A 12,696-nucleotide genomic window follows, 5' to 3' on the forward strand; every position below is an offset into this window, starting at 1 on the left:
CTTCACCTCTAATGCACTAGGCCTCCTATTAAGTCTGTGCTTGCAACATACAGTCCAGAGAAACACACACCACCCTCCTCTGGAAGCACTGTTAAACTCAGAGACAGGGTATCTAGGACTTCTAGGCATTGCCAGATCTTTAAGACTTCAAATGTTGCAATGGCAGGGCCTCTTATTTCTCAAGTCTGTGCTATAGTAGTAGCGTGCACTGATCACACCTGTTTTGTCAGAATGGTCTTCCTCACTGTCCTGGTCTGCTCCTTCACCTCTCTTCCTTTTTTTTCTGGTACTCTGAGATGGTAAAACTCCTGCTACAATCAATTCTCTTCAGGTAATAAGTGCCTTTCCACCAAAAAAAAACCCCAAAAAACAACCAAGCAAAATAAAACACAACTAACCACCACCAACAACAACAAAAAAGGAAAATGAATAGTTACTCTGGACAGCTTAAAAAGCAGCCACATGATCATGGCATTTCAAAAGCTCTGTCAAAGACCTGCTGCAAACAAAACAGTGTTATTCTGAAGTGTCCGCTACCTTTCAGTATGTAGTGCCACCCTACGACAAAGGCAGGTGGGTAGTATCTCATTTGCTGAGAGGCAGCAAAAGGGCCTTTTTCTGAGCATATATGTACACAGCCAGGAGGCACACGCAGCACTTGTATCTAGTCTCTTCAATGATCTATCCATGGCACCACATCGGTGCTACAAAGCAAGTCAAAAGCAGGCTTGTGTACACTCAGATGTCTTCACAATTCCATCTGCAAAATTTTGGCACAATCGGAGCTCAATTAATCCAAAAGACTGCTTGTTTTCCCAAAAACTCAGTTTTCATTTAAGATGACATAAATGAAGAGTATAAACCAATAGCTGGAGCAACCACAGACAAGCACTTCACTCTGCAATCTCTGAGGGCAGAAACAACCATCTATATTGTTGTCGGTGCTTCTGGAAAGTAGACAGAACAAAAAAAGGCAATTTGTCCTCACCTTCTGGTGATTTCAATAGGGACAGATGAAGGGTTGAAAAGCAGTATCTTTCTTTTTTCTCCACCTCTTCAAACTTCTGTACTTCCAAGTCAATAACAATGCTGGTTACATTCTGACAACAACATATTTAGAAATTTGGAAAAACAACAAAAGCTTGAGGACAGAGGGGATGGTTTTCCCCCCCTATTTAAACATACACAAAGACTGACTGAAAATTGCAAGCAAACATTTTTCCCCTCAAGACTTTGCCATCAACTTCATTAAACAGAGGTACATCAAACGAGACACCTGTTAAACAAAATAGTACAGGAATACCATTGCTTCTTGCTGGTGGTGAGAAAAATGATGCAAAACAAAGTATTCTGTCCTTTGCTTCCTCCATTAAAAACTCTCAAACAAATTCCTTTTCCTTTTTTTTTTTTGTTTAAAGTTATTTTTAATACACTCTCCCTTACATTTTAAAATTACCAATAACTTCTTTGGGGGCAACTACACTTTCATTGTACCAGTCAGTATTGCAGGACAATAATATTACACCATCTGTTTTCATGGCTTGTGTTAAATACAGTACAAAGAAATCAAATTATGGCCAGCCACATGCCTTTGGTAAAATTAAAAGTCTGGTGAGACCACATTTTCTTCAAACTCAGAAAGCCACATGTTGAACCCATGTAATGTCATAAAGTTCAATTCTATACAAACTTCTTTTCTTCCTCAAAGTGAAGTTAAACAGCTGTCACCCCACGCAAATGGCAATTTCTGCGCTGCTCCAGAAGTACAACGAAAATTTGGAACTTCAGAAGATCTCTCCTCATGCCTTGATCTCTGTTAGATTTGTGTTTCTGTCAAGGGGTAGAAAGTCTAGTAAATATCCACAAACCTACAAGTCAAAGCAGTCATGGTTTTTCCCCTTTTCTCAATTAACAGTGATAAATACTCTTAGTTTTTATAAAACGTTCCGTAGTAACACATGTGGCTCATTTAAGCAACTGACGCTCTTCTCCTTTGAGGCGTTTTTTCCGGGGCTGTACAAATTCGTCATCCGAGTCATCAGTAAGTTCTGGATTATCTTTTTCACTCTGGCAGTTGGGCTGCACAGGGAACTTTCTCTCAGGGTAAAGGTTCCTCAGAAGTTCTTCAAAGTACGCTTCAAGTTTCATGCCGGCATCAGCCACTTCTGAATCGGGCTGTTGAGTGAATTAACAACATTAATGCATCACAAAATAGCTTGAGTTCTTCAGGTGCTCTTACAAACTGCAAAAAAATCAATCAGCAGTAAGAATGGCACCTGTGAAAACACATGGTCCCAAACAGCACAAGCCTGCAAAGCAGAGGGCAGGGGTAGATCTTTTGGCCAACATCCCCCAATGACTATTTTCTGTGATGGATTATCATAGAAGCCAATTGCAAAAGCTATACTGCCTGGGTTCTGAAAGCTATATAAAGAGATTCTAAAAACTCTTAAATCCTAACTAAAAAAAGTTGGGTTATGCTCTGAAATATATAGGTATGCCTTCAGGGTGTTACAGTGTTTGGAACGACTGCTTGAAAACTAGGATTTCTCTAGCTTACAGACGGTGAAATTATTACTAGGATAGATGATGATTGTAACGTGGAAGATCAGGCAGTTCTGAAGTCATTCATAGCCACCATGACTAATCAGTGTCATGAAGTGGAGGTCACCACGGCAAGAAGTATTTCCAGCTACCAAGGGTGACTGGATGAGAACCCCACTGAGGCCACTTACAGGAGCCTTTATTCCGAGTGTAATTCTCTCTCATTTTGTGGTCCACTCAGTACCTGCACCCCTTTTTCACCACATGTTCCCTTACGTGCAGTGAGGGATAATAACAATCAGTCAATATCCAACTAGACGTCTTAAGGGTGAGTACAGACCTCCTGGAATGAAACTCCCACTGAATTTAAGATTTGAGGCAAGGAGGATTAGGACAATTTTTAAATCAAATGCCCACCATTAACCTCTATGATAAACAATTGTCCTATTCTTTACCTGCTGTCCTGCCATTCAGCTAGCATGTTTGTTACAATCCTCTGTCCTTCTGTGGAAGGATCTACACTGCGGAGTCATCTAACACCACAGGGTTTCAAACGTGATCTATGTTTTCACTGCAGTCTCATAATCAAAATAAGTTTAATACAGTAAATTCTTGTGTTGTAAGTTCTACCCCCGCTACTCTTCCTGAAAGCAACTAATCCCACAAAACCAGATAAAGTATCTGCTTTGCTAACCTCATTAAATTCAGCACAGTTTTGGAAAATCAGTCTGAAATCAGCCACAAAATCTTCCGGCTTTGTGTAGAATGAATTGGTCACTTCAAGTCTTTTCTTGATGGTTGACAAATCCATAGGCTTTTTGATTATTTTGTAGTAATCAGGAACCTAAATGGAGAAAAATACTTTTTATTGAATGCAGTCATTGTCATTACTTATTGTTTTATAAACCTATAGCTCTGAGGAAGAGGGCAAGATTTAGTCTCATCTCCAAAGTACAATTCTAAGGTATAAGAAATGTAATTCATATATATGCAGACAATTTCTGGCATTACAGTGATATATGCTAGGTTTGCTGGCTAAAATATACTCCTTCCAAAGCCTATTTAAAAAGAAAAGAACAACAAATAAAAAAAATGCACATACATTGACTACATACAATAGAGCAAATGATTTGGACATTATTTTTGTATGCAGTCAAATGAGCCGTCTATTTAGTTTCACTCTCAGGGCCACCCTATAACAACTTTGGCAACCCACTTAAAATGGAGGCAGTACACGGGTTGCTTAGTATGAATTTTGGTTATGAAATACATCTGTGGAAACGGTGGCAAATTTCAGCGATGTCAATGATTTTGGCATCTCAGCTGTGGTTGTAGGATCAAGATTTATTCTTTCTTTTAAAAACAAACAGAAAATAAGTTATGAAATCTAATGGTAGTATTTTCTTATAAGTTTTTCCTAACTAGATTCACATTTTAAGAGAAATGCTGTACTACCTGAATTTCGTAATACATGATCATTCTACGATGAATCAATTAATCCCTTTTGCCCTTATTATTAAACTCTGTGGAATGTTCTTCAAAAGAATTCTTATTCAAATGGAATAAAAAAGGGTGCACAGGAGCTTATTACTTACTGATGAATTATTTTTTCTCTGACTTGTCTTGAAGAACATGAAAGAGGTACTTTTCTGATCATGCTGGTAGCTCTTTTGTGTATCCTTGGACTACAGTTTGCTTGCTTTTCTTTTTTTTTTTTAAATGGTAACAGCACACAAGTAACTTTCTGTCTTCCTTCCATTGTCTAATGCACCCAGGTATTATTTACCATTTAAAACTAATGAACTTCAAGCTAATAATTTCAATTTCATATTAGTACTGCAGAGCACTTTAATTCTTAAAATCAAGTAACTGTTTTTAAAACCAAACATATCCTAATTCACCTTTTTGGTGATATCACTCAGAATTATGAAATCAGCAGACAGCGTTAGAACGTACTTTTTGTGTCTGGTTTTGATGTATTAAGTAAAATCAGTTCTTAGGGAATTTTACTAGTAAATCCTCTTCCAACCCAATGCTTCAACTTCTAACTACCTATCAGACAGTTTTAATAAAATTTAACACGTTTAGTACACTCAGTGTCTGGGAAACTTGACTTCTGATAATGGACTATGAGTGGACATTAAAATGTCACTAGAAACGTGCCAATTATGTTGCTAACATAAAACGGAAAGAAGTGAGGTACATACTGTGGGAGGAACAGGATCTTGAAAAGCAAGACTCATTTCGTGACAGTAGAGGTACAGCAGCAGCCTTTCACACTTCTGTGTCAAGAAAAATAGATACCCAAGTAATTAGAGAATCCTGTAAGATTTGTTCTAAAATGACACACCACAGAAAATATCAAACCGATGCTCAGTACTCCCCCAGCCCCTAAGCAGAAAAGTGAGCACAGAAACTGTATTTGGAAACAAGCTTGACTGTCATAACCAATGGCCTACAGTATCCTTTCTCTGCAATAGATTATCATTATCAACTCTCAAATGCATGCTACGAAGCCTCATACAGTTACTAACAGTGTTATTCAGCATTTGCTGAGGCCAGCAGAAATTTCAGGGAATTAAAAAGCATGCGTAGCTCTTAGTGCTTCACAAATATTCAGAGATATCAGTAATATTTTTCTGATCTGGGTATAACTGCTCTGACTGCAAAGCCTACGGTGCTTTTCATTAGAAGTGGGAAGGAATATGTTTTCTTTGTGTATCCAAATATATTAAACTGGATCTTGAGCCTTGAAAGAGGTTCTAAAAATAGTTTTGTGTGATTTTATGCTTGCTGATCCTTTATCAGAATATTTACAGGACTTAAAAGTGAAAGTTATATAATTTACATTTAACACAAATACATGGCTAGTTTTTTTCCTTTCAGATAGCAGCACTTGTAAACAACAGTTCTGCAGGTAGACTAAGACCCCAAACAGAATACTGATTTCAGTCTATTTACACAAGCTGCCAACTGAAACCAAGTAGAACACTGCTGGAAGTTTCCAGTAGAGCTCAAAATTGCTTTAGAAAAGTTTCAAATAATAACAACTACAAAGAAATAAGAAAAATCAAAAAGGCAAAAAAACCCCAGTACCCTAAGAATCCAAAAGATTCCATCAAGCAGTTCAACTGTCTGCTCAAAGGCAATTTTTTTTCTTTGAACTCTGAAGTTTAAGGGAAAACAAAAGTTAGAGGTCTACCGCTTGCTTTGTAGCTTTTCCGCCAGAACATTCAAACCTGCAAAAGGATAGCAGTTATTCCCAGAGACTTGTGTTCATCTCTACAGGATCAGTATTATATCTCTGTATATCTTTGTCAGCATCCTTTTAAAAAATTAAGCCGGTTCTTTTGCCACAAAGTGCTTTAAAGAATGAAACCATTAGTTGATAATGTCAATCTATGCCAAATTTGGAAAGCACAAACAAAGAAAAAAATTCTCAATGCAAGGTCACTGTGTACAAGAGCTTTGTTGGAAACAGCACTTGGTAATTCCTAGGATACAGTCCCAGTGCAGAGCGCAAGATCACAACCACTTCTCAGACAGTCAGGGTGCGTTGTTCAGCACGCTTACCTGATGGCTGCTATGATCTCAGAGCTTATTTTAAAAGATAATTCTCCGTTTTTACCATTCCTTTTTAAAAGGTGCATACATTTCAAAACACAAGAAGCAGCAAGACAGTATTCATTTTATCCTCACCCTACGGTCTATTGGTGCCAAACCCACACTGTCTTCCAATTTTCTTTTTTCAGCGCTGTGAGCGGGTTTATCACAGTCATATTCAACTTCTGGCTTGGACAAATCCCGACAGAAGGTACAAATCCACTCGCCACTAAAGATGACAAACAGACACATTGACCTCAGTGATGTGGCACGCTTGACAAAAGGCTTTCCACATATTTCTGGGTAAGTTCCTCATTTGTGGGCTGTTCTTTTCTGCATTATGTGTTGTTTTATTGTTGTAGGCTTTTTTAAACACTACAAAAGGCAGAGATTGCTGGCAACAATGCTTTATTAGAACTCTGTTTCCTTTTTAATGGCACCGGTGTAATTTATGGTGTGTTAACAGAAAAACGGTTTGTCATAATAGACAAATGCTGTCTACCTTTGTTAGTACTGGAATTTTTCACTTAAGCTCACAGGATCCAGTCAAAGCACTATTAAGAGTTCTGTTTCCTAACTGCAGAGAGACTGAAGGAATTGTATAGGCCAAACAGAAGGAAAAGGGTTAGTGTTATATGGCGAGAACTATATATTCTCTCTACAAGCTCAATCTACAACATACTGTTACTCTATACAGATTACCCTAGACAAGGTTTTTTTGAAAACTGGAAATTCTTCACTCCCTAAAACTTTCAGATGTTCTTGATCTTATCAGTTAGCTAGCAAAACCCTATGGATTTAAATGACAGCATAAGATTATGACAAAATTAGTTCTGTAAGCTATGTTCACTGATTCTCTAATACAATTTGTGAACCTCAAAGTTTTGAAAAACCTAAGAAGAGTGTTTCTAATATAGTTCTTCACAAATGAAGGCACTTGCATGCTTGCAGATAACCACAAGAGGGCTGAATTGTACTTCTTACACATCAGACAGATTTCAGCAATAATCAGTTATGAGATCTAACTGCATGAATTTACTCAGAGATATGTTATAATAAGATCTTTGTAACTGGGAAATAGTTTCTGCGGCACCTTTTGATTAATTTCAATAGTAAGGCGGAAGGCTTTCCAAGTTTAAAAACAAAAATCTTACTGGTTTTTATTTAGAGTAATCCAAAGGTTTCCACCATCTACTAATTGTAGCATACACTAGTAAATAATGGGCATTTTCCTTCAAAGAGACTTTTACCTTCTACTGTCTTAACTTGACGGAGTTATTTATAGGACGGGGTCACCGCTGTGCCTGGACTAGCATCAGAGAAATGTTGTGGGAGATAAACAAAAATAGATACATTCCATGATCTGAAGATCTTATGATACTAGAAAACAGGAAACACACGAAAGATGGAGGAACAATACATTTAAATACCCCAAGAATCAGGCAGAGTGTGGTGGGTTGGAGTGAAGGAAAAAAGATGCAGTGACCAGGTGATCTATAGGGGAAATCGTTCTATCCATGTGAAGCAAGAACAAAAAGCAATCATGAAAGAAGTAGACTGACAACACTGACATAATAAGATAATTATTTTGTGTGTTTGAAGGAACTAATGCTAAGAGACCAAAGTTTGTTAAACAGACTGTTACAGCTACAGAAAAAAAATCAAAACAAAATAAAACCCCACAAAGATGAGAACAAAAACCTGAATCATCTGAAGCCGGGAGGAAAATTAAGCTAACTGTGGTTTTGAAGTCCAGGAACACAGTGCACTTGTATTAAATATGCACCTTTACAGACCTGAACACTTGTCAGAAAACTTGTTTTTGGCTCCCTTGCCCCCAAGGCATCATCATCTCAGTTCCCACTGAATGATCCAGTAAAAAAAAAGATAAATTTTAAAGGCTTATTCGTGAAGCTTTAATTTTAATAGAAACAAAGCCTTGTAAATACATAGTTATCTACCTGCTCAATTATTTTTTTTTCTTGTCAGAACAGCACAAATGTTTATTAGTTTAAGTGCTTACTGCAACTTTACTGTGCTTTGCTTATGGCACAAAGCTGTCACATAGTATGTTTTTATTTTAAAAACCCAAACTGTAATTTGAAGTTTCAAAAGGTAAAAGGAACATTCTTATGTGCCATTTCTAGTGACATTTGAAAGATTAGATATGCTTGCAAAAGCATGCTTGCTCAGAGTGGCCCAGAGACGATCAATGTACCAAAGTAAGTTGCTATCTGAATGTTTTACACCAGCAAACTATGCTGATATTTAATAAGAAAGCCTAATATTTATAAAAGCATTAAACAATGAACATGTTATGACAGACGCTTTTATCCTTTAATACTAATAAGCTTACTGCATGGCATTTCCAAGTTGGAACATTGCAAAATGCCATTTATTTTAATCAAAGACACTAATTCCAGAAGTAAATGCCAGTAACGCTTATAACAACAACCTCTTTAAGACTGTATTTTGAAACTCAAGAAACTGAGCCAATCAAGAAAGCCTACTCCTTTTTTCAACACTGAACAAGATGTTACTAGAAGATGTCAGTCGCTACATCCCACGCTTGAAGTGTAGCCATGTTTAGCTCTATAGCAATATATTTAATACTATATTATCTTAGATTTTTTCCTTTAGTTATTTTTGTCATTATTATTGAAATGTAAATATTTTATGTCATCCTTAAAACATTTTATGACAGATTGGTAATTGTGTAGGCCAATTTTAATAATAGATGCCCTAAATGTAAGTGATCTTGCTTAACTGCCAAATAAGTGAAGAGTTTTATTATTGTGGTTGTAAATCTGTAAAGTTAAACTGGAATTTCAATGCAAATTCCAGTTTTCATCAATTAATAAGACTTCTGGATTCAAGACTTCGAAGACAATGCTGCTTGCTTAGAGGCTGAGACTTCTTGTACTAGGTTTCACAGCACAAGCTTATGGCTTTTGATGCAAGTTTAGATGGAATTGAAGGGGTCATAATTACCTTGGAAAGCTCATCAACGTAGGGACATGACAAGAAAGATGGAATACTTTGGGACATTTCTCACAGCAAAGGAGCTCCCCTCCATTTTGACATACTGCACACCAATCCTCATTGGGATCATCCTCTTTTCTGCCCTCCCCAATGTGGGAGGGCCCTATCCATCCTGCCTTCCCACTGGATGTGTTCTCCTGCAGTATCCCTGGCTGATCATCTGTGCTGTCTGGTGCATCTGTTCTTAAGACAGCTTCATCAGAAGTGGAATTGTGATTGCCATCTAACAGCAATGAAGTAAGTATGCTTCTTGAAAAGGTGGCCTGTAAGAAGAAACAAAGGAAGCCAGATTATAATATTGATGTGAATTTACCTGACCCTAACAGCAAGTAAACTGACCAGAATAACAAATTTATATGCAGGCAGCCATACAACTTGCAGCACGCATGCAAAAATTACTATCGTACTATAGCATCAGGCAACTAAACACAAGAAATCAGCTATGAAAGGCTATTGATTGCTCACTGCTCCACTAATAAAAAATAAAACAAATCTTTGATGCCCCCAAAGTCTAGCAGCCTTATTTATGTATATTACTGCACTATGATTAGAAACACTTCCTAGCACCATGTAAAAATTTAACGTTTGCAAGCTATTTCCTGCCTTCCCAGGTTTTCAATGGACAAAAGCAGTCTGATTGCACCAGTTAATTAACTGAGTTGGCAGTAGAGCTAGTTTTATTTAGCTTTTTAGTTTGCCCCTGAAAAAGTCCCCAACAGAATATTAGTAAATTATTTTATTCCCCATAAATGCAAAATACCCTCCACCAAAGAGAAAGGAGATATTTATAACTTAATATTACATTCCGAGGCCGGGATTCCTCATCTGTTTCTTGCTTCACTATAACAATTGGGAAATCAAAGTTCTCATTTGGTGCACTTGACTCCTGTTTAATTCTGATCGGCTCCAACATAACAACTGGGACCTTGTGTGTAGAATCAGCTCCCGGTGGCCTGCTGGAGGAGCCAGAACTGAAGTGACAGAAAGAGGCAGGAAAAAAGGGAAATTAAGAGTCAGAACTGGATGCCTTTTGTACACTGATGCTTTCCGAGACCTCAGGATGCTAATCCATTTTGCTGCTTTGAATCCTGAGCACTGCCGTATTACATTTATACAATACAACATCCAAGTTTATTTCCTTTCATGTACATTGAAGAGGCATTACAAAAAGGGGAAAATTTTAATGGCGCAGTTCCAGAACTAGAGAATTACTCACGGTTTTACTTCCCATTAGTGCAAGATATGCAAATAATCTCCATTTCTTTTAGGTCATACACAAAAAAGCACTTCCACCGAACATCATCCCACTTTTGAAGAGATGCAGCTGTATTTTGGGGAAGGCCAGTGTTTCTCTGGAGCCAAACTGATCATTGTAAACCACACGAGGAAATAAGCCGGATAAAACACATATTTACATTATCTTGGAATGTAACAGCCTTGCAGCTCTACCAAAACTGGAGCTCTACTTTTAGAACTAGATCTGCCTTTTTTCATCTCTTTAGTCATGACAGGATGAGAATGAACAACCACACTCAAAAATACCAGCTTATGATTATTTTTAAATAACAATCAAGAATTTTATATCCAACAAAATGAATGCAAGCATCAGCAGATAGAATCACTTTTTTTTAAATGCAGGTAAGGCTCTTCAGACAAACATTTAAACAGTTCATATGAGTCCTTCACAGAATTTAACATGTAAATGGAATAGAGCAAAAGGTATTCTATATTAAAAAGCATCTCCATTTCCAATTCAAGTAGGATGAATGTCATCTGATTTTTCTCTGCATGAAAAAGTAATCTCATGTCAGATGTATGCTCTAATTTATTGGAACACATTAATGGATCTGCAATCTTCAAACAGCATTGCTTAGATCTATTTGTTCATTAATAGTCCATCACTAAGGGAAAAAACATTTGTGTAGAGTCTCACTAGATATCTAGTGCTTACGTAACTAACTGTATTATGGCAGAAAATTCTTAATAACCCTCTTTGTAACATCAGTTCCTTAAATCTGAAATCATTTATAGTTCCATGAGGACTTTCAGCATGCAACCTTCTCCTTTCGCTGATTTTTCTGAATTTAAAACCTAATTTAGAATTGGCATTCTTTTAATAACACCAACCTAGCCATCACTTACAGAGTTAATATATTTTTAGATGTGCTATTAATACATTACAAATGAAATTACTACTTTTAGAATGCAAAGAGTGCTGTAATAACCATCAAGCCTGGCCTGTTAACAAAGGAGGTGAGGCAAATTGACTTCTATATCCATCAATGAGAGAAGAGACTGAGATGTGTTCTATGGAGGTGGAGGTTACATTTTCTTCTCTCCCAGTGTTTCCTTACCTCTCCCTGCTCCCAACACTGGAGGCACTGGGTGAACGAATTGGAGGGTGTATGTTTGTCACACTGACTCCTCCTAGGATAGAAGAATCGGATTAGAACAAAACACAGGTCTGTGACAAGTCGGAGATGTGACTCAGAAGTACACAGGTTTGGGCGAAAGTTTCTCCTGCAGTGTCATTTATTTAACCCACATCTTATTGAATACAAATTAATGACAGGACGAGAAGCATTGGACAACTAGAGGGATAGAGAGGACTAAAAGGGGGCCCACTACATGTGAGTAAGCAGGCTGATGGGTCAGTACCTTTGCATGGCTGACCCCTCCACCTGATCACTGCAGTTTGTTTTGTCTTACCTTATTAAATTCTAGCAGAACTCTCATGAGATCTGCTAGGAGACTTTAAGGCAGAGTAGCCAGCGAATAGGAAGGAGTCTGGGGGCTAGATATGGGAGAGACCAAAGGTCTGGGGACGAGATAGCTGAAAGACTTGTGAAGGACATTCTTGCTGAGCATTGGTCCTGAGAAACCAGAGTGTTCAGAGTTTGTGCTGTCTGTGAATGCATTATCCACCTGTCTCAGCTAATCTGCCCAAGCACGTGAATGCCATTCGAGTGCATGAATGTTGCACAAGTACTTATTCATGCTCACATAGCCTCACTACAGGCTAGATTAGGAAATGGGAGTAAGGAGCAGCTGCTGATTGCCACGAGGCATGGTGCCAGGGATCCCCGGGTCCTTCAAGTCCACCGTATTTAGCTACCCATAACAATAACCTCTCTGGTCAACCTGTGTCTGTGCTGCACCACCCTTCTAGGGAAAAAGATTTTCTAATATCCAAATCGAAATTCCCAAGTAGCTACTGTCTCCTGTTACATCCTGTCTTGCTTTTTCAAAAAGTTGTCTCCTACCACAGCTTCTAGGTTTTAATTTGGTGTACCCTTAAGAGTGACACTCTTCTACATATTTCTATGCTATTTGCTAAAATACATTATGTTTTTCCCTCCATGTTTTTAAGATCTGGCCACTTACCTTTGTTGACAATGCTAAAATATTGTCTCAGCTTTACCTCCTACTAGGGTTTCTACAACTTTGCTTTCGTATTGTTATTTCTCATCTTTGATACAAAATATAAGTAACTAATTCTGATATCAG

At 37.7% G+C, this 12,696-nt stretch overlaps 1 protein-coding gene across 1 annotated transcript in view; it reads right to left on the reverse strand.

Moving 5' to 3' along the window:
- Positions 1-1,201: 1,201 nt before the first annotated feature.
- TRIM24 (tripartite motif containing 24) overlaps positions 1,202-12,696 on the reverse strand; it is a 63,357-nt gene continuing 51,862 nt past the window's right edge. Inside the window, exons 13-19 of the mRNA XM_064456813.1 lie at positions 11,544-11,616; positions 9,992-10,160; positions 9,139-9,452; positions 6,244-6,376; positions 4,752-4,826; positions 3,239-3,388; positions 1,202-2,175 (exon numbers count right to left, since the gene is read on the reverse strand). Coding sequence (XP_064312883.1) covers positions 1,966-2,175; positions 3,239-3,388; positions 4,752-4,826; positions 6,244-6,376; positions 9,139-9,452; positions 9,992-10,160; positions 11,544-11,616 — 1,124 coding nt within the window. The 3' untranslated portion in view covers positions 1,202-1,965. The remainder of the gene's footprint in view (positions 2,176-3,238; positions 3,389-4,751; positions 4,827-6,243; positions 6,377-9,138; positions 9,453-9,991; positions 10,161-11,543; positions 11,617-12,696) is intronic.

Source organism: Phalacrocorax carbo, chromosome 1 (genome assembly GCF_963921805.1).
Source record: "Phalacrocorax carbo chromosome 1, bPhaCar2.1, whole genome shotgun sequence".
Taxonomy (NCBI): Eukaryota; Metazoa; Chordata; class Aves; order Suliformes; family Phalacrocoracidae; genus Phalacrocorax; species Phalacrocorax carbo.